The sequence below is a fragment of the Anser brachyrhynchus genome (genome assembly GCF_964034855.1).
Source record: "Anser brachyrhynchus genome assembly, chromosome: Z".
In the NCBI taxonomy this organism is placed as follows: Eukaryota; Metazoa; Chordata; class Aves; order Anseriformes; family Anatidae; genus Anser; species Anser brachyrhynchus.
The window spans coordinates 5938202-5959799 of record NC_137697.1 but is presented as its reverse complement, the minus strand read 5'-3'; the positions used below and the strand labels follow the sequence as shown (position 1 = coordinate 5959799).

The following is a 21598-nucleotide window of genomic DNA, read 5'->3' as shown; positions in this document are numbered from 1 at the left end:
TCCTGTGCAGCCCAGGGCTTCTCCAGAAATCCCCCTTTCATCCACCCTGCCTGAAGGCAGGCACAAGGGAGTTCTTTGGCTGTCTCTGGAGTCTGGTGCAGCGTGACCTGAGTGTGGTTTGGGAACAGGAGCTTCCTCTGATGCTGTAGCAGCAGTGTTTGTCATGTTCTGCAGAGAGATTTCCCCCTTCTGCAGAAACGATTTGTGTGTCCCTGTGGGCTTCTGATGAAAGGTTTGGTTCTTTGCTGTCAGCTTGGCCTTTACTGTGCCTTTCACTCAGCAGTCAGGTTTTGATCATATTCTTGTGCTTTTCCTTCAATTTCTTCCAGCTTCCTGGCCCACTCCTTGGTTTATTTTCCCTTCTCCGAACTGAAAAATGTGCTACTGCTGTACTTAGCGTTTCATGCAAAGAGAAGCCCTGGGTCTGGCAGCTGGCACCTGCCCTATCCTGGTGCGTGTGCTCATTCACCTGTAGCTGGAGCCAGGGCTGCGCGTGCTGAAGCAGGTAAATGGCCCAAAGAGCAGAGCTGCTCTTAGGAAGGTGCGTGGCCAGCTGCAGGGCAGTGCTGCAGCAGGAGGAACAGCTGTGAGCCTGTACCTGTGAGCCTAGCCCTGTGCTGCGTGGTGTTCGGGCTCACCCCTGAATTCCATGGAAAGACAGGGAGCCTCCTGTTCTGTACGGTTACTTTTCACTTCCATTTTGTTCTGCGTGGGGTCTGGCTTTAAAACAGGGAAAAGGGGAGGCCCTGGGTGCTTGCACGTTCCCAAGCTGCAGAGTGGCACGCAAGGACCAGCTCTGAGTGTGGTGAGCACAGCTTCAGCTCAGCGCCTTGGTGCTCGCCTTTGACCCCAAAGTCTGGGAGCTGAGTACTCCTCTTGCCCTGAGCAGTCGCAGCAAATGCAGCCGGCTGAATTTGATTCTCCTTTCCCTGCCTGACTTGAACGTGCAGCTTTGGCTGCCAGCAGGTAGGTGGGGCACCCTTCGCCATCTGCCTGGATCATCCAGCTTGGGGCTGGATTTAGCGGTGGTGGGGAAGTACAGCTGGACGAGGGAAGATGTGTTTAAACACAGGAGCAATGCTGCTGGCCGCATGTGGCCCAGCCCTGAACCAGAGGACAACAGGTCTTGGCACAGAGCATGGATGTGTGCTGTCGGCTTCTAGAGGGTTGCAGGAACTGAGGATTTCAGCAAAGATGATGAACTGTGGATGAAACAGGCAGAAGGGATCCCCCAGGGCTTTTGGGGTGACTTCTCCTGCAGCAGGAGCTGTGGGGGCCCCAAGCAATGGGAGTTTGGGCCCTAAAGCCTCTCAGTTGTAGATGAGCTCCATCAGCCTACCAAGGCTTAAAGGGAGGATAGAAAGGGGCGAGGGGAGTCTCACCATGGCCAAAGGATGGGGCTTTCCAGGAGAAAGGGGGCTTGTGGGGAGAAATGCACTAAAATTGGGAGCGCTGCTTAAATAGCACAGCCACCTGCTGCAGGCTGTGCTAGGAGGCCACGGGAGCCTCCGGGGAGGCTGGGCGGCCTCTGCTCGGGTGGTCTGTCCTAGTTCAGAGCCGGCTGCCAGCACCGTGCCTCTCCTGTCCTCGCACCACCTTGCTTCAGCACTACGGGGAAGATGCTGCCAGCTCATGGGGCCGTGCTGCTGCTCTGCAATGTGTTTGCTGTCAGCCACCTGGGGAGGAGAAAAGGGCTGTTCCGCAGCAGCTGCACAGGACTCACAAAAGCCTTGCCAAGCTCTGTCAGGGGGTGGGTTTGGGAATGTCACCCCCAGTCCCTGCGCTTTGTCCCTGCTGGTGGCAGATCTCTGTGGGCTGTGCGGGCTGGGGCAGGAGGCAGAGGGGTGGTGGTGCGTGTGTCCCAGCTCCTGGGAGCATAAGGTTTCCCTGCCTCCTCTCCTAATTGCAATTTAATTAGCACAATTAAATCCAGCAGGAGGGCTGGAACCCCTCCTCTTCTCTGTCTCCTCTGGGATGTGGCTCCTGATGGGGACAGCCCTCGGGGGAGCTCCCGGAGCATCTGCTTCTGCCCTGGAGCAGCATGTGGAGGCTGGGGTAGCCCGTGAGAGGGAGCTTGCTTGGGCCCCTTCACTGCTGCCGTGGGTGGCAGCTCCTTGTCCTGCCCCTGTGGCCCTAGAACCATGCCCGTGGTGCCCCAGCCCTACAGCTCAGCCCCACCAGAGCCCACACAACGCCCTCAGGGCCCCAGCCCAGCCCGGTGTGTGCAGCATGGGGGCAAGGCGCTGGGGCCTAGAGCCTGGGCCCGGCCCCAAAGCAGGACCAGAGGGAATGGCCTCAGGTTGAGCCAGGGGAGGTTCAGGTTGGAAATGAGGAGCCATTTCTTCTCAGAAAGAGCAGTCAGGCACTGGGACGGGTTGCCCTGGGCGGTGGTGGCGTCACCGTCCCTGGGGGTGTTCAAGGAGAGGTTGGACGTGGTGCTTAGGGACAGGGCTTAGCGGGTGACATTGGCGGTAGGGGGGTGGTTGGGCCAGATGATCGTGAAGGTCTCTTCCAACGTTAATGATTCTGCGGTTCTAGTGGGGCCCCCTCCTGCAGCACCCCAAACGTCTCCCTCAGCCGCTCTCCCCTGCCACCAGAGGGCAGGCCGTGGCCGTGCTCTTGTGGCCCCGGTCCCCACAGCCCCACCACGGCCCTGGGCCGGCCGCAGCTGCCCCGTGGCCACCCCAGCCCCATGGCAGCCCTGTCAGCATCGTCAGCCCCCCGATGGAGGGTTTCTGCCCACCATCCGGGGCTGAAGGCCTCCGAGGATCTCTGAGAAGAGCTGGGTCCCCGGGCAGCCCCCACCAGCAAGAAGCCCCCTTCATGGCCGCGGCCACAGCTCCCCACTGCCCGCAGCCCCTCCTCGCCCACCCTGGCCTCCATCCCCTTGGTATCTTGGCTGGACTCGCATCCCCCCACCCATGTTGGTTGTGTTTTGGGAGCCCTGAAAGGATGCAGAGCCCTAAAATGGGGTCCCCCCAGCACTAATGGGGAGGGGGGGCTGAGCCCCTTCTCCAGCCCCACCACCTGCACCAGGGCAACCACAGCCCTTGTGTCTCCCATCGCAGTGCACACCAAGGAGTTAATATTTTTTAAAATACTTTATTTTTCTCTCAATACTGACATTACAAAAAAAAAAAAATACAAAAAAAAAAAAAAGAGAGAACCACTATAAAACATTCAGGTCTCATTGAAACTGAGAAAAACAAAGCAGCTTGCATCTGCGTGCTGACCTGTCTTCTCACTCCATCAGTGTCCACCAGGTTTCCGTACATCGAACTCCACAGGGAGCGGCGGAGGGAAAAGGCATCATGCCCTAACCTGAATTCAAACTGGTCACAAAATTAAGCAGTGCTTTAATTTAATTTAAGAGGTCTCCTCTCCCCATGCCCTGGCCGTGGCACAGGCCGCCCTCCCGCCGTGTATGATGCACTGTACAGCTATACACCCCACACCAGCTCGGCAGGTGCCTCGCTGTGAGCTGAACCCCCCCAGGACCCCTATTTCAAGTCATTGATTTTTCTTTATAAAAAGGATGCCTGGGGGGGGGGGGGTGTTTTGGCTTTCTCGGTGCTGGTCGGGCTGGAGATGCGGAGCTGAGGTGGTGGAGGAGCCATACAGAGCCAGGTCGGCTGGTCTGCAGGACCCCTCCTGGGAAAAACTGTCAAGAGGCAGAGTTGACCGAGAAAGTTAAGAAATATAAAAATTCTCCTGATGGAAATCCAAAGTTTTTAAAAAAATACAGCATTTAAAAACAAAACCACCAAGCAGATTGCCTCATGCTCCTTCCAGCTCCACCATAACACCCAGAAATACCTCCTGAATTAAACGTTCCTGTAGAAAAATATATACACGTGCCTTTCTCTTCCTAATAAAATCCCTAAGGTTGAACTCAAACGCTTGTCAAAACCACAGTTCTGCTGACGCTTGGCTCTGCTTTTGCACCCAGACTTGTGCTACACACATACTATGTTCTCACAGGCATGATGTTGGTATGGCTGAGCTGCTCCCCAAAAGTAGGGGTGAATCACTCCAGGAAACCCAAAACGGGCAGAGCAAACCCTTACGGAGTTTACCTAACAAGCTAAATATATGTATAAAAAAAAGCAGCAATGCAAACTCAACACATCTGAACAAGAAAGCTCCCACCCTGGGCTCCCCCGTCCCCCCGGCCGGCAGCAGGCGCGGGGGACAGCGGGGGTAGGAGGCTGGAAGGGACCATCCCCAAGTGCTTTGAGCTCCGTTGATTGGCACAGGTGATGCTCGGTGGTGGTCTTGGCACAGGAGAGTGGACCGCAGTAGGACTAGGTACCGTGGTCCCCGGTTAGAAACGGTCCGGCTACAGTGGCCACCGCGCGCAGGAGCGGTCCCTTGGCCGTACGCGCTAAGGAGTTTCCTTGGCACCTCGGTATGGCCGGGACCCCAAACAGCAGCAAGTATCAAAGAGGGGAGGAGAAAACTAACACGGTGGGATGTGAGATCCTGTGAAGTCCTATTTACATTGCGCTTAATCCCCTATGAGCCCATCCTCTAGTCAGAGGGTTGGCTTGAAAAGCAGGTGACACAAAAAACACAAAGTGATGCACCTCCCCGGGCAAACAGCCCGTGCTGCTCGCTTGTGCAAGGCAGCAAAGCTGGACCTCTAGAAAAACAAAACAAAACGAAAAAAAGGCTGGCAGCGAGGAGAGTTGCAAGGGCAGGAGCCTGCGCTCACCATTCCCCCGCTGCTGGAGTTGAAAACAGGCTGAGAGGGGAAGGGGTGGGAGGGATGGATGGGAATTTTAGGGAAGGAAAGTGTTTTTTTTGCATTTGAAAGTGCTCTGGCACCTCTGCTCCGTGTGGGCCAGATGCTGTGGCACGTGCATTTGGAGTATTGCTGCTTGGCGAAGAGTCCCCGGGGCTCTAGGAGCACGGGAGGTGCTGCTTGAGGATCTGTCTCGTCTGGGGAGCTATTCTGTCTGGGAAGCGGATTTTGAACTCCACGATCAAGTCTCCTCGCTGGTTGGGGGCCTTGGGGAAGGGCAGCCCTTCCCCGCGCAGTCTCTTCACTGTGCCTGGCTTGATGATGTCGTTGCAGGGCAGCGGGATCACCCTCCCGTCGATGGTGGGAATGTTCACGGTGCAGCCGCACAGGGCCTGCGGGGAGAAGGAGGGAGACGCTGTCAGCCGGGCTGCCAGCCCCACAGCACCCAGGGGTGCACCCAGAGAGACCCCCGCCCCGCTCCCCATCCCCAGCGCTGTGGGACAGAAGCCCCACGGGAGGCAGGATCCCCGCTCCCCATCCCCTGCTCCTCCCAGCGGACACTGCCAGCGAGCGCCCGGCGGCTCGCAGCAACAGGGCAGCCCAAATTTAGCCCCTCGCTACCCAATCTGGGAGCCCAACAGGGTAAAGGGGGGGGGGGCAGCCAAAAACCCAGCTGAGCTCATCGGATGCCTCTGCGGTTCATCAGCTGTCACCCTTCGGAGCCCGGGGGTTATCTATAGCACAGCCTGTGCCCCCCTGCCCCGGCCAAAGCCTCCCGAAGGTTACGCCGGCACGGGGCACGGCACCGCGCTTTCCTGGAAGCTGGGGCCCCGTGGGGCTGCTCCCCACCGCCAGGCCCTGCTCAGGCGAAGGGTTGGGTTACTGCACTGCGCCAATGCCCCGCGGCTATTTTTATACCTTGGTGGCCCAAGAAGGAAGCAAGAACGAGACGGTTCCCCGAAACCACAGGCTTGGGGAGAGTGGGTCCAGCATGCCCTGCATCCCCGCTGCAGGGACCTCCATGCAGCCACGTCCCCCCCCACTGCAAAGCCAGGAGCTGGTTTTCCAGGCTGCCATCCCCATCCCCATCCCCATCCCGGGGCCGGGAGCTGCCTCCTGCAGAAGCCGGCAGCAGCCGCAAGCCGCCCTGCGTTAGCGAGCCACGTGACGCGGGAATGCAGCAAGAAAATCCTCGTGTCCTTAAATAACTCAGACAGCTCTGCCGTACACGTGGGCAGCAGCGTCTCCAGGCTTTCAGCAAGGAGAGAGGCTGCCGCTGACGGAGGACTGCGGAGCGATACTTCTGGAAGGGGCTGGTCCTGTCCTGCATGCAAAGCACTTGTCCCCTCGGGATGGGGCATGGAGGTCCCGGCCCGCCTGTCCCCAAAAGACACCCTGCAAGGGAAGCGGGGGAGGATGTTCTGCAGCCTCCTCCCCAGGAAAAGCCTCCAGTGCCACAGCAACAGGAGGCAGCAGCAGTAGCAGCCCTTCTTCCCCGCTGACCCCCTGGCTTGAGGCTGATGGCTGCTGCTTCTGCTGTGGTGCCAGGGCTTGGCACCGAAGCCAACGCAGAGCCACCCATGCTGGGCTTGGCTCTAGGGCTCAGGTGAGCTGAGAAGAGGAAAGACGGAACCTGCTGTCTCCTTGCACAGCCCATCTGTGCTGGGTCTCCTCCCAGACGAGCTTTTTCTGGCTGCAGGAGGAGGTTCATCGCTGGCTCTGTGCGAGCAGGGGGTGCATGGCTGTGGCTCCGACAGGTTGGAGGGAAGAGAAGGATGGAGGGAACAGATCATCCCAGGGAAACTGGAGCCCTTCTGCTGCCTGGCGCCCACCAGCATGTGACATGGTGTGCTGCACGGGTCCACATGTGCCAGAGAAACATCTCTGGCCACGCAATGGGAAGCAGAAAGGGAACAGGCACAGCGGATAGACCTCAGGTTTCCAGCCAACAGGACCAGCCAACTGTCCTTTTGCCTGTAGCAGAAAAGCCAAGAGAAGACTGATGTGCTGCCTTTGCTCTGGAGGAGGTTTTGCTGCAACCCAGTGCACCTGGGGAGTGCAGGGGGTGACCACTCACATGCTGTCCCCTGCTCCGTCCTCACCACAACGGGGCCAGATGGAACCCAGGCAACTATTTCAGCTTCCAGAATGAGCTTTTGAGACTAAAGTAGGGCAGCAGAAGCGTGGCTGGGATGCTTGCACCCAGCCCAAGGGACAGGACTGGGAACACCAAGCAGAGAGCCCCTGCCAGGCTCGCGGCGTGGGCGCTGCTCCTCAGCGCCGTGCTTGCCCTGCAAAAGCAGAGGGACGCGAGCAGAGGCAGGCGGTGAGAGCGCAGACAGGATCTCAGTGTTTCCTTCCCTGAGCCAAGACGCAAGAATTAGAGGCGATCGCTCCTTCGCCGTATGTTCCTGTTTTTAAGCCTTCTCGCCCAACTTGGTTGGCATTTGAGAAACCGGTTGTTGAAGCAACACCAGTGCTCGTGAGCGAGAGCCTGTAGCAGGGCGACGCGCGCTGAGCGCAGCCCCGGAGCTGCCCTGCATCCTGGAAGGAGGCTCGGTTTATCCCCACGTATGAAACCAGCGTGAGTTTGATGGCTGAGCCGCGAGCGCTGAGCTTTATCTGGGTCAGCGGTGGGTCCCGCTCTGCTGGCAGCAGCGGGGGGGCTGTTGGATGCTGCCGCCTGGATGCTTCGAGGAAGGTGACGCCAGGTAAAGGATGCCGCAAGGCGCCGCTGCCATCTCCATGAAGCCCGCCAGCGCTGCCTGAAGATCTGCCTTCCAGGAGCGCAGCTGCCGTAGCAGTGTCACTCCTCCCTCCCTCGGCCTCCCACTGCGGTGTGCGCCTGTAATTTTAGGCACGGACACGTCCCTGCAGCCCACGAGTCTCTTGGGGAAGCCCTCTCACACCTCCTGCGGCGGCAGCAGCCGTCCCAGACGAGGGACACAGTGCCCAGCGGGATGAGGACGCGAGCACCAGAGGTGCTGGGACGTGGGGATGGGAAGTGGCAGCCTGGCCACCAAGGTGGCATCAGAGACAATATGGGTTAGAGGTTTGTGGGTGCTGGGTGCTACAGGTTCCTATGGAAGAGCAGTCTGTAGAGCAGGCTCAGGTTCAAGAAGGCACCGTAAGGAAGCAGATGCTGCGTTCCCAAGCCCTCCTGTCACCCTCTCCTGCCCTGGTGCCCCAAATGCTCCCTGCAGGGCCATGGCCAGAAGCATTGCCCCCTTGGCTGTAAGATGCTGGCCAGGGGTCTCCAGCGTGACCACGAGTGGGATCACAGCTCCGAATGCCTGCTGGCACCCCGCTGTGCAGCTAAGGAGACCAAGGCTCAAGCTAAAAAAGGCAGACTCGCAAGGATGAACAGTGCAAGGAAAGCACTCGGGGCTACGGCTGTAGGCTTAGGTGATGAAGAGGTTGTGCTGTGATTCACTCCGCCACGTACCGAGATGCTGGCATATGGTGTCGGGGAGCTCCTGGCATCTGCTCCTGCTTCAGAGCACTTAAGCTACTTCTTCTCATGTAAGATAAAAGCAGCAAAGCGCTGCTCGCCCTGCCCTGGCAAGCAGAAGGCTGGGGCTGGCAGCCAGGCCAGCAGCTCTCCGAGCATCCCCAGCACATTTGGTCTGCGGTGAGGGAGCGCAGAGAGCAGGCAGCCCGGCTCAAAGAGCAGAGGAATTTGCCTGGACCAGCAATTTCCACCGGTCTCTCTCTGTGACTGCCGTGATGTGAAGCAAATGCCCTGTTTACAGGCAGCTGGATGGAGACCACAGGGGTCCTGTGGGCAGGAGGCAGCCAGCACTTCCCCTGGCCCAGCACCAGTGCACGGGGCCGGGCGGGCTGCTCAGCGTGCTGCTCACGGGGCAGCTCCGCACGTGGCGAGCATCAACCTGGACCAACGTGGGCCAGACATCAGGACAGCCGTCCCGGGGGTAATTTTAACAGATACGGGAATGCACAGAAGGAAACATCTGAGATATGGCATGCAGGACTCCATAAATAATGCAGCCTCTCCCAAGTATTTCTGGAGGGGCCAGCAGGGCCAGCCACCACAGGAATAAACCTCTTTACTCAAATCCCCTTTGCAACACAAAGGAAATTCAACTCCCAAGCTCACAGGTTAGCTTGAGATGACTGTTTCAGGAGCGCCCAGCTCTGCCTGCCCCACAGGGCTGCCCTTGCCCCCACTGTAGCTGGTCACGGCCCCGGCAGGGATGCAGAGCTGTTGCAAAGCTCTTCTGACTTGCTGGCACACTCAGGAGCTCACGTTTCCCTACCTCAGGTCTGGCCCATTGAGCTTATTTCTATTAAATGTATTTGAGAACACAAATCTGTCTTCAAAAAAAAAAAAAATCAGCTCATTAAGAAGACAGACAGCGTCTACAGTCTGAAAGGAACAGCAAATGGCAGCTGCCAAAAACGTCAATGTTAAATGCAGCTGCCAGCTGGGATTTATTAAAAGGTAGTTAGACAGCAGCAGCAGCAGCAAACGGCACATCTTGTTCTGGGGTAAGATCCCCTTCCTCTCCCACCTTCGCACAGTTTGCTGCTCTGGTACAGCGAGTGTCACCGTGACCTCCAGGGCTGTCAGCCTGGATGCGCTGGGTTTTGCTCACAGCACATTTTTTGAGATTTTGCCCTTTGTCCAGGGAAGCCAGAAGCAAAGAAAGCAGCTGTTCGGGGCTAAAGCAGCGCTCAGCAGGGTCAAGGTGTTGCCTTTCTCTGCGTGACCCTGCTCTCTTATGGGGTGGTGCCTGGCACCATCCAGGAGAGAAACATGAACAAGCAGGGACCAGACCTGTGTCAGCAAACTTCGGGTTTCCCTTGCTCCTACAGAGCACCTGGGCTTTCCTCCATATGTGAATACCCTACGCTAAAATAGAAGGGCAAGACATATGGGGAAGGGAGAAAATGGGTAAATACCACCTGCATTCGCTCAGGCAGCCCGGTGTGCTCAGTCAGGACTGCAGTACCCGCGTCCTACCTGCAGCATGGAGGCTGAGCGGCTCTCCAAAACTTGAGCACGAGCTGGTCTCCTCCCTGCAGAGGACTTTGCTCATGTCTCTCACACCCTACCTGGTCCTTCCTCTTCAGCACAGGACGAGGACTGAGCCCTGTCCTGGCCACAGCCCAGCGCCACCTCTCACCCAGGGCATTTCCACTGATACCCACCTCTTTAAGACTGATGTTTGCGGTGTAGACCACGTTCGTCCCGTCCCTCTTGAAGTGTGAGTGAGGCTTGTCCTTGAGGATGAAGACGATGTCAGCAGGGATGTTGTCCGGCGTGGCGTCCCCTTCTTTGGGGAATGTGATTTTGGTTCCCTCCTTCCATCCCCGTTTGATGACAATGTTTAGGATCTTATCCTCAGTCCGCATGGTCCGGCCATCAGCGTTGAGCCTTCTGCGGGTGATCTTCATTCTCTTGGTGGAGCCGTGGTAGATCTCTTCCAGGGACACCTTCAGCTCGTGGATGACGGGTGGGTCTTGGACCTTCCTCCGCGTGTGCAGGGACTCCTGGTGCCGCCGGTGAACCCCGTTAATGCCGTTGAAGCCAAACCGGCCGAAGGCACTGAAAGGATCATCATCGTCATCGATATCCATGTCTTCCTGGTCAAAGCCATTGAACACCCGGGAGCGGCTGCTAGCGAAGAAGATATCGAAGGGGTTGGAGCCTCCGAAGAAAGACGCGAAGGTGGCGTGGGGGTCTCCGTGGAAGGTGTAGTGGAAAGTGTTCCCTGAGCCACCTGAAGAGCCACCTCCAGTCTTGAGACCTGGAAGAGAAGGGGGAAGATGAGACATTAAATACTCCCTGCCAGAAGAAAGCTGCTGGCTCTGCACAGCCACTCCAAGCTGCGTGTGCAGCTGATCTGCCACCGTCAACGCTTCGGGTCCGTGGCACCCAGTTGTGCTGCACAAAACCCATTTTGGGTGAGTTATCTGTTACCCAAGGTGTACGGCGCTGACAGCCGCAGCCCTGGAGCATTGTGTCCAGCACGTTAGAAAATGCTTTGAACTCAGTGAGCAACTGCGCAGCCGTCAGGACTTTTGCTGGCAGAGCACAGGGAGGTCAGCAGGCCTCCCAGCCACCCCCCAGCACAGCAGGGAAGCAACTCGCTGCACCTTTGGCCAAAGGGGTTGACCTGAGGGTCAGCCTCCACCACGGGGGTGGGAATCCTCCCCTTGTGGTTCTAGCACCCCAATTCACAAACCGACAGAAGAGTTTGAGGCTTGCACCTTCCAGCAGCCATTCCCAGGCAGAACTGCCCTGGAGATACAGGGGGATTAAACAGAGCAGACAAATCTGGGGGGTCTGTTCTGATGCTCTCAGCCTCCTCATGTAGTTGGTGGCTCTCGTTCCTTGACCCCTGCCCTGCTGCACGAATGTCTGTGCTGTTGCAGAGCCCGTAACATGCATGGGGACTGGGCTGTAGGGCAGGAGAAGCAAACCCCATGAGCCCACCCCAGTTTATGGGACGCCAAAGACCCTCAAAACACTGACTCTCCACCCCCAGGCCATGTATTCCAGAAAAACAAGCACTTTCTGGAAAATGAAAGGTTTCCCATTGCGGGAGTGCTGGACTGGTGTGGAAGTCACTGCTTGGGGTGGGCTCATGGGGTTTGCCCCTCTACCATGAAGCCTTTCCATGTCTTTCATCTCATTTCTCAGTGCCCCGAATTTCTGCATGGGCTCTCTGGGCACTGCTGCTGTGTCCACCTGCTCACACAGCTGGAATTACGGAGAAACCCAGGCAGGGGAAGGTGGCCTCCCCCAGCCTGAGGGATGAGGCACCCTCTGTGCAAAAGGATGGATTACGAAAGGAAGAGGCTAGGTGCGTGACTATGGGCCAGCAGGGAAAGAGCTACTTACTGGGGAGCTCCAGGATAACTCGAGTGGCTGCAAGTCACAAGGAAATCCAGGCCGTGCCCTTGCTTGGGAGACAAAGGCCCAGTGACTCCCAAAATCATGGAGTGGGATGGGAGAGGACCGAGGCTGAGGCAACCAGCACAGCTCACCAAAAGCATCGAAGAGGTTTGGTGTTGCTGGTGCTTGAGCCCCATGGGGCAAATGCTGCAATTTCTCCAGAGAACCCCACGCCCCTCAAGAAGAACCAAACCTGCTGTTTTTCCTGTTTTGGGCAATTCAACCCAAGCTCTGGCCCTGTCTGTTGCCCCAGAACCAGGGACAAAGAGGTCCCACTTCAAGCCCAGCCTCCCCGTCTCGTTGCAACGAGGGGGCTGCTCCCCTAAAGTTATTTTTTCCTTACTACTTAACTCGCTCTTATTTTAGCCGTCGTCATCCCTGGAGAGCCCCCGTCCCCAGCAGGCTGCAGCCAGGAGGTTTCACCTTTATGCAGTTGCCTTAATCCCATGACGCCAGTCAGAGGCCCCTGCAGAGGCAGGGTCCGGTTTCGGCAGTGCCTCCAAGGAAATGCTAGTTTCTCGCTTGAGATAGCCGCTTCTAATTTTAAACAGCAGCAAATCACCGCGGCTCGGTGCGTCCCTCGTGGCGGTGACATAAATAACGGGTTAAGCAACTCGTATAGGCAGAGCGTGTGCTGCCAGGCAAAGATTTTCCAAAGCTTTGCCCAGCTCTGTAGTTTTGCTCAGATAAACCATGAGGGAGTTCCCCCGGGTCTGTCTGAGCTTTCACACCCAGCAGCCTGACTGCTGACAGCACCTGGCACCTCTGACCGCTTCTTCCAGGAGCTCCTTCAGTTTTTCCTATAAGTTTCTGACATTTCTTGTTCCCCAGCATCTTTCAGGAGCGAGTGTAACTTCATCAGGCCAGGGCAAGACTCTGTACCCCCTAAGACCTGTTCAGCTCTGAATGGCAGAGAGCCCTCCCCGCGCCTGCTGGGAGCAGGACAGAGCTGATAAAGGGATCTCTGACCGCTGTGTGTTCCTGCCGGTGTCCCCAAAGAGGATGCACCCGCTTGCTGGGCACACAGGAGGGGCTGCGACTTCCTCCGAGCAGCCTGTCCATAGCAGACCTGCTGCTCTTTTAAGCACCCAAGTCCCTGGCTGATTAATGCAGATGCTATTCAGTGCTCTCCTCACCCTCAGCAAATGGGGTTGCAGTCTTCCATATTCGACTAATAAGGCTGTGTGTGGTGGAGCTGCTCTCCTCCTCCATGCCAACCGGGAGACAACAGCAGCCACTTAGTTTCAAAACAAAAACCTATTACTTAAATTGGGAAAAGCTTTGATTCATGTAGGTCAGCCTGTACCGGGGAGAAAAGTGGGACTAGCGCTCCAACCAGCACGCTACCGGGGATCCTGCGGGGGGACATCCAGGAAAAAAGGGACATTACTGGGCTGGGAAATTTAGGCCGAGTGAAGGGTCGCTAAAGCATTATCGCAGCGCGCAGGCACGGCCCAGGAGGCGAGCTCCTTTTCACTTCCATCAGCTCAGCGCTCGCCCTTTGGAGGCAGCACTGCGGAGCTCTCAAGTGCCATCTCCCCAGCTGGGAAGAGAAACAAAAGTGGCTCTGCGGCGGCACAGAAATGGGTCGGGACATTATTTCTGGCAGCAAGGCAAAGCAGGGTCGGTGGAGTGTTTGCTCTCCCCACTTCCGCTCCTAGTAACCTTGATTTGGAGGCAGGCGTGAGCCCTGGGGGTGCAAAAACACCCCCGAGCCCCATACGAACCTCCTTGGACCCAAACAGACAGCCACTGGGATGTCTCCGTGCCCTGGCCAGCCCTGCTTTGGAGCAGGAGAACAGGTCCCCCCCCTTACCTTCCTCCCCATACTGGTCGTACACGGCTCGCTTCTTGGGGTCGCTCAGGACGTCGTAAGCCTCTGCGATCTCCTTGAACTTCTCCTCGGCGTTGGGGTCTTTATTCTTATCAGGGTGGTACTTCAGGGCCATTTTCCGGTAGGCTTTCTTGATCTCGTCCTCGTTGGCTCCGGACTGGATGCCCAGAATCTTGTAATAGTCCTTCCCCATGACGGCGACGCTGCCTGGTGCCGAGTACTTATTCCTGAAAGCAGAAAGACAGCTGGCTGCAAGGCGAGCGCGGCGCTCGGGCGGACGGAGACGGGAGCGGCACACACTTATCGCCGAGCCGCCTCTCCCCGCATCGCACCGGCCAGCAGCACCACAGCCGCCTCAAGTCCACGTTTTCCCCCGAGGGGCCCGAGACAAGCGCGAGGACGCGGAGCAGCGGCAGGGGGACGCGCTAGCGCGGCAGGACCCGCATGTCCCTGGGCTCTGCCTTTGCCTTGCCGAGCTGCGGAGTGCGGAGAGTCATCCTGGACGGGGAGCACCGAGGCGTTGCGCTGGGTTATTATAGGGGCAAGGCCGACCTTGGAGGCGTGACGGTCTAAATTCAGCCGTCCCGTCCCCCTCCTCTCCCCGGCCTCCTGCTGGCAGCCTCCCGGGGCTTCGCCAGCCCAGGGCAAGGAGAGGAGCGACTCGAGGGGCTGGGGGGGCGGCGGCGCAGTCGGGGAGCCAGCAGGGACTGCGCCGCCGCGCTCACCTCAAAGGAACTTCAAACATTTTGTTCCTGAAAGCAATTGGCATTCAGCTGGAGATAAGTGCTTCCAGCATGTCAGAGCTGTAATTTGTATTTAGCGGAGAGAGAATGAAGCCGTTAGACAGAAACATCTTGTGATGGTGGGAGGTTTTTCTTTCTTTCTTTTTTTTTCTGGAAAAAAAAGCACTTTCTAGCCTGACTTGCACTCCCTTAGAGTCTTCAGCTAAATGTTGCAGTAAGCCAGAAATATTAAGAGGTGGTAAAATGTCATCGCAGCCTGACACGACACAGTGAGGTCAGCACGGGCAACCAGCTCCCTGCGTTCACTTTCTCCATCATGTGGGAGGCTTAGGACAGAGCCATGCCTATACTAAGGCATTGAAAACCCAGTGGCCGAAACCCAAAGGGAAACGGGTGGGCAATTAATTCACTCCACAGGCACGCTGCTGGAGCAGCAAACCCAGCAGAGTCATGGAAATTCGGAGAGCAGCTCGAGGAGGCACGAGACCAACGGCTCGGGGCAAAAGATGAGCAAGACTTAGGCTCCTCAAAGCACACTTCCCAGTGCTCCTTACCCTTCGGTTTTCTCACTGTGAGCTCCTGTCCCTGCCAAGCCCAACCTGCTCTGCCCCACCTGGCCGAGCACAGCTTGGTGCTTGCTCCTTGCCGTGCTCTTCTCCAGACCTTGCCCCCAGCTGATCCTCCGACCTTCAGTGCTCTCTGCTAAGCCTTTGTACTCACGTCCTACTCCCCTCTCCAGCCCTGTTGTTTTTTTTTTTTTTTCCTGGGCTTGCTCCAGACCCACCCTTGCTCCAAAAAACCCTGAACAGACCAACGTGGGCAGCTCCAGCCCTCTGAGCCCCTCCAGCAGATGGGTTTCTGCATCAGGCCCTTTCCTGCACGGTCATACCAGGTGTTCCCCCTGTCCGTACTCCGTCCATAACCAGCTGCTCCCGGTGGAGGTCTTGGAGGGACCCCCTGCTCCCAACCACCAGCTCTGCCCTTTCTGCCCCATCCCCTGAACCTGGAGGTCTGAAGGAAGGGGCAAGACACCAGGAGCTGCCCAAACCACCCGCCCCACGGGCGTCAGGGGCAGAAGCGAGAGGCAGCGCTGCCGCGCTATTGTTAGAGGCACAGGAAGGCCTCTGGGGGCGTAAAGAGCATCCTACAGCATCTCCAGCTCCCGGCTTCTAAATGCCAGCACGTTTCTCTACCAGCACAGCCTCCAGCAGGAGCCCTCCAGCTTCTGTGCACAGAGCAGCCGTCGTTGCCGAGCCCACACAGCCATTACGAGATGCTCTACCCCGTGCCCACCACCGTCTGCATCTGCTCCGATGACTCCCAGCAGGAGCCCGTGACAGGGGGAGGGGGGGGACGCAGCAGGTCCCCGGCCGGCACCGGAGGTGGCCCGAAATGTCTTTTTTTCACCATGCTGTAAAAATAAGCCACTGGCACAGCCTCCCGTGGGAAGGCGAGGCGAGGGAACCAGCAGCGCGGCCAAGGTCAGCCGCGCCGTGAGTGCTGACAGGTGGCAACCTGCTGGGCACCGGGGCACGGACCGGACCAGGACCTGGCCTCCGGAGGGACAACAGACCCTTTTCTGCCCGATCCCGGGGAGAAAAAAAAAAAAGCCTCCTCCAGCAAGGTCAAACAAGGCAGCGCCGAATTCCACCCCTTTTCGCACCCCGACCACACAGACCAAAGCACGGAGGTCGCAAACCACGGATTTCACCCCACAATGGTACCACCAGAGACACCCCCCCCGAATCCCTGCAGCAATTCCTATAAAAGTCCCCAAACCGTCACTCCCCCCCCCACACACACACCCCACACCCACCCAAGGTCTTTACCCTCGAGAGGTCTTTGTGGGGGGGGTGCGGGGGATGCCTGCAGGGGATGCTCGCGCCGTGGCACCGCGGGCTGGACCGGCCGCGTCCCGTTCCTGCCCCGGGACCCCAAATCTCACGGTCCCGCGTCTCCCGGCCCCGTCACCTGGCGCCGCCGTCCCCACGCCCCGCGTCGGGTGACCCGCCGGGTTAAGCCACGCTCCGGAGGCGACGCTCACATGTGCGGTGGTAAAACACGACTCTGTCCCCGCGCAGCCTCCCTCCCACCTTCCCCGGGATCAGCTGCGCCTCGCCACAGCTCCCCTCTCCCCCCCCGCCGCTCAATCATCCTGCTCTGCCTTCCCATTTAACCCTCTCGGGAGCGGGGGAAAGGAGCTGCTGAGCAGGGGGGGTGGGCTTCGAGGCGGGTCAGGCACCTGCACTCCCTTCCCTGCACACCTTAGGAAAAAGGGGCTGCATTCGGAAAAAACGCAGGCGCCGGCACCTCCCAGCTGGCGGCTGCGCTGGCGAGCGCCCGGCCCCCGTTCTCCCCTTAAAAAATAATAAATAAATAATTTTATTAAAAAAAAAAAAAAAAAAAAGAGAGAAGAAGCTTTGTTCCAGCCCCGCACATGACATCAGACCATGCAACCTCTGGATCGGCGAGCCGGCTGAATAGCAATCACTTGACATAATCCCTCCGCTCTGCAGTCACGTAAGGGAACGAGCCCACGCGCCCAGCGGCCCCGCCGAGGTTTTCCGCCCCGCACCGTACGGTGGCGGCAGGGTGACGAGCTGGGCACCGCGGGGCATTTAATTATTCCTCGGCCGCGAGCACACAGGCACGAGACGCGGGGGGAGACCCGCTTACCGAAACTTCACCAAGACATTCAGAGTCCAAGCGGTCGCCTTTAAAGGCTCGACCTTTATTTTAGACGTCGCGCCGGCTCCTCAGCCCGGCGGGGACGCGGCTGCGACCTCAGCCCCAGAGGAGGGGAAGCGGGGACAGGGGTGCCAGCGAGCCGTCCTTTGGGGGCTTGGGAGCCCGCGGGAGCCCGTCCGCGAGGTTGCTCGATGGGCAGAGATTTTCCTCTCGGTGGCTTCTCGCCGCTTCCCTGAGCCGAGAGGTGCCGGGTGGGCACGGGCTCCCGAATTAAAGCATTTCTTTCTGCTGCCGGCTCAGGCATCCTCCCCGCTCCCCAGCCCGCTGCTGCATGGGGTGCCCACCCCCAGCCCCCCGTTACCTGAACGGCCCCGGCGCAGCTCTCCCCAACCCCTCAAAAGCGGTGGTAACGAGGAGCCCGGTGTCCCCGGCAATTAATGGCTCGCTCCCGGTGCCGGTCACGGTGGGGCCACACGGGGAGGGAGGAAAGTAGGACAGCGCTGATGCACCACGAGGCGGAAAAAAGTAACGCGGACCGCTTCGCGCCGGCCCGCTGGGGGGTCCCCGTGTGTGTCCCCCCCCCTTCCCCGGGTGCCGACACCGCTCCCCGTGCCGGAGCAGGAGGGATCCAGCAGCCGCGGTCCCACCACTGCGACCCCGACCTCCCCTCCTGCGGCGCAAAACCTCCTCCTGGAGAAGTCACCTTCACGCCTCCCGCCGTGGGGGGCACGGCGGGGCACGCCGAGGGAACTCAAACCCGCCGCGTGTCCCCCAACCCCGGCCCCCCCCTCCCCAGCCCAGCGGAGAAACTTGGTGGCCGAGCATCGAAGGGGACCCCTCGGGGAGAAACCCTCACCCGCCTAAAGGGCACGCGGGGTCTGCAGGCGGCGGTCGGGGGGGTCCGAGGGGTCGGTCGGCGGGGTGCCGAGCCGGGGGTGCGCCGTACCTCTCCGCGCGGCTCCAGAAGAGCAGGATGGCCGGCATAGCAGCGCCGGGGCCGGGCGAAGCCCCAAGTTTTGCTCAGGCAGCTCGAGGGGAACGCGTCGCGTCGGGGCAAGGCAGTGCCACCCGTGCCGGCTGGCAGCCGCAGGGAAGCAGCCAGCGATGTCATGAGTACACGCAATGAATCATCCCATCCCCGGGCCCCCACGCGCACCGCCCGCCTCCCCCTTCCCCACCGCCTGCCCCCCCCCCCCCCACACCCAACCCCTCCCCACTCGGGTGCCGGCACCTGCGTGGGGACGGGGTTAACCCGCCCCCGGCTGCCGAGCCCCCGCAGGAACCCCACAACCAACCCCACCGCCGGGGGCTGCGTGGGGAGGGGGTTAGGCTCCTGTACCCCCCCCCCCCCCCAAGGAGTAGGGTCCCCCGCTTTTGGCCCCATTGGGGTGCGTGGGGATGGGGCTAAGCCCCCTCGTTGCCTCCCCATATAGGGTCCCCCGTTTCCAGCCCCACTGGGGTGTCTTGTACTCGCGTGGGAATGGGGTTAAGCCCCTTTTCTGCCCCCCCCCATATAGGGTCCCCCCTTTCCAGCCCCACTGGGGCACCACCACCTGCATGGGAAGGGGGTTAAGCCCCTTTTATGTCCCCCCCCAAATAGGGTCCCCCATTTCCAGCCCCACTGGGGCACCACCACCTGCGTGGGGACGGGGTTAAGCTCCCCCCCAGGCAGCGTCCCCCACTTCCAGCCCCACTGGGGTGTCTGTAACTTTTTGTGGGGACGAGGCTGAGCCCCCTCACTGCCTCCCCACCGGGGCACCGTCCCCTATGTGGAAACGGGGTTAACCCCCCAGTCTCCCCCCCCCCAAGTCTCCCCAGTTCCTAGCCCCACAGGGGTGCGTGCACTTGCATGGGGACGGGGTTAAGCCCCTTTGCTGCTTCCTCGCGTGGGGTCCCCCACCTCCAGCCCCTCTGGGGTGCTGTGAGCCATGTGGAAACAGTGTCCCCCAAACCCTCTATGGGATGCTGTGACCTGCGTGGGGACCGTGTCCCCAAATCCTCTATGGGGTTCTGTGACCCTCGTAGGGACCATGTCCTCCAAACCCCTTACGGGGTGCTGTCACCCATATGGGGACCATGTCCCCACACTCCCTATGGGGTGGTGTGAGCCTCATACGGACCGTGTCCCCAAACCCCTTATGGGGTGACGTGACACTCAGACCCTCATAGGGACCATGTCCCCAAACCCCTTATGGGGTGCTTCACCCATATGGGGACCATGACCCCAAACCCCCTATGGGGTGATGTGACCCTCTGATGTGACCCTCAGACCCTCATAGGGACCATGTCCCCAAACCCCTTATAGGGTGCTTCACCCATATGGGGACCATGACCCCAAACCCCCTATGGGGTGATGTGACCCTCTGATGTGACCCTCAGACCCTCATAGGGACCATGTCCCCAAACCACTTATGGGGTGCAGTCACCCATATGGGGACCATGTCCCCCAAACCCCTTACGGGGTGCTGTCACCCATATGGGGACCATGTCCCCAAACCCCCTATGGGGTGATGTGACCCTCAGACCCTCATAGGGACCATGTCCCCAAACCACTTATGGGGTGCTGTCACCCATATGGGGACCATGTCCCCCAAACCCCTTACGGGGTGCTGTCACCCATATGGGGACCATGACCCCAAACCCCTTATGGGGTGATGTGACCCTCAGACCCTCATAGGGACCATGTTCCCCAAACCCCTTACGGGGTGCTGTCACCCATATGGGGACCATGCCACCCCAGACCCCTATGGGGTGCTGTGACCCCTGTGGGGACCATGTCCCCAAACCCCCTGTGGGGTTCTCTGACCCACTTGGGGACCGTGTCACCCCAAGCCCCTTTTGGGGTTCCGTGCCCCTTGTAGGGACCATGTCCCCAAAACCTCTGCGGGGGTGCTGTGACCCACATGGACCAGGTGACACGGGGGGGGGTGTGGGGGGGTGTTTAACCCCTTCCTGCCCAGATGACACAGGTGGTTGTATTTAACCCCTTCCTGCCCAGCCGGCTGTCACCCCCATTGGGGACAGCACTTAACCCTTTCCTCGCCGACCCCGTATGACCGGGGGGGGGGGGCGGGGGGGGTTGTTGTTAACCCTTTCCTGTCCGGCCCCACTTTGGGGGGGGGGTCACACAGGGTCTTATTAACCCCTTCCTCGCCGTGCAGCTCAACACTCCCTATTAACCCTTTCCTCGCCGCCCCCTCCACCCACCGGGGGGGGGGAGGAGAGGGGGAGGGCTGTTAACCCTTTCCCTCCCGCCAACCTGCCTGCGATGCGATACCAAATGGGTGTGTGTGTGGGGGGGGGGGGTGTCATTAACGCCTTCCCCGCCCCCCACCGGGGCACACCGGGGGCTGTCACCTCCCCCCCCCCCGGCACTCACCGCTCCCGCCGGCGCCGCGCACGCACTGCCCCCCCCCCCCGTGACGTCAGGGGAGTCCCGCCCGCGCGCCCCCGGCGGAGAGGGGAGGGGGCGGTGCGCAGGGGGAACGGGGGGGGGGGGGGGAGCGCTCTCCCCGCCGCGCCCCCCCGTTGGGCAGGGCAGGTGTCCGTCCAAGCGAGGCGCCGCGCCCATTGGTTGTCCCCCGGGGAGGAGGCGGGGCGTGGAGGGAGAGGGGAGGCGGGGCGCCCCGCCTTCCATCCGCTGTCGCTGATTGGGTGGTTCAAGCCGGCACCGCCCTGTCGGAGCGTTGCCATTGGTGGAGGGCTCGGGGCGAGGCCCCGCCCCTCGCCGCCGAGGCCCGGTGGCTTTTTATAGCGGCCGGGCGCGGCGGGATCCCCTCGGGAAGCTTCTGGAAGGCGTGACGTCAGCGGGGCGCTGCGCGGCGCCCCCCTCCCCTCAGCGGGCGGCGGCCATGTTGGGGCAGCGGTACCTCAGTGCCCCCCCTTGTCAGCAGCTCAGCGCCCGTCTGTGGGGACCGAGAGCTGGCTGCTGCTCCTGTCATAGAATCGTTAGGGTTGGAAAAGACCTCCAAAATCACCTGCTGCAACCATCACCATTACCAGTGTCACCCACTAAACCGTGTCCCTAAGCACCATGTCCAGTCTTTCCTTGAACACCCCCTGTGGGGCTCATGGCGTCATCACCCAGCCGTTCTTGAGTCCTCCTCCATCCAAGGAAAGCCACACATCTGGTTTTGGGAAGCCAGCGTGGCCGTGGCTTGCTCCCGTTTGGCCCAAGAGCAGTGCTCGGTTCATCACTGGAGGCAGAGCACTGCCCGCCTGCAAGGTCAATGAACCCAGTTTTGACAGGACGAGGGGGAATGGGCTAAAGTTGCGCCAGGGGAGGTTTAGGTTGGATGTTAGGAAGAACTTCTTTACCGAAAGGGTTGTTAGGCATTGGAATGGGCTGCCCAAGGAAGTGGTTGAGTCACCAGCCCTGGAGGTCTTTAAAAGACGTTTAGATGTAGAGCTTGGTGATATGGTTTAGTGGAGGGCTTGTTAGTGTTAGGTCAGAGGTTGGACTCGGTGATCTTGGAGGTCTCTTTCCAACCCTAGATGATTCTGTGATTCTGTGACCTACAAAGCCTCAGATGTTGAAGTTGAGAGCTGATGTGAGACATTGGGGCTGTTAGCATGGCATCTGTCACGCTTAAAGTGCTGTGCTTTTGTACCTTAACTGATGAAGTCTTTAAATGGACATTCCGGAGTAATTTTGGGGTGACAACCAG

At 59.5% G+C, this 21598-nt stretch overlaps 1 protein-coding gene across 6 annotated transcripts; it reads right to left on the bottom strand.

Annotated features, from left to right (window-relative positions):
* Positions 1-3086: 3086 nt before the first annotated feature.
* On the bottom strand, positions 3087-20458 carry DNAJB5 (DnaJ heat shock protein family (Hsp40) member B5). 6 transcript variants are annotated; one of them, XM_080573771.1, is made up of 4 exons: positions 20311-20458; positions 13483-13727; positions 9917-10515; positions 3087-5136 (listed from the first exon to the last, which is right to left on the bottom strand). In XM_080573771.1, exons 2-4 carry the CDS (start codon positions 13691-13693, stop codon positions 4903-4905), a joined length of 1044 nt encoding a protein of 347 aa, XP_080429897.1. In that variant the 5' UTR covers positions 13694-13727; positions 20311-20458; the 3' UTR covers positions 3087-4902. The 6 variants fall into 6 exon arrangements, with proteins under 6 accessions (XP_080429897.1, XP_080429898.1, XP_080429902.1 ...); XM_080573772.1 differs by lacking the exon at positions 20311-20458 and adding an exon at positions 17878-18084; XM_080573776.1 differs by lacking the exon at positions 20311-20458 and adding an exon at positions 17293-17311.
* Positions 20459-21598: the final 1140 nt, after the last annotated feature.

Bases quoted from the DNA above. Each gene is read 5' to 3' on its own strand.
- DNAJB5 (XM_080573772.1), bottom strand. From the start codon at position 17,915: ATGCCGGCCATCCTGCTCTTCTGGAGCCGCGCGGAGAG. The intron at 13,728-17,877 runs GTACGGCGCACC...TTCTGCTTTCAG, and splicing joins TTCTGGAGCCGCGCGGAGAG to GAATAAGTACTCGGCACCAG. The intron at 5,137-9,916 runs GTGGGTATCAGT...TTCTCCCCGCAG, and splicing joins CAAACATCAGTCTTAAAGAG to GCCCTGTGCGGCTGCACCGT.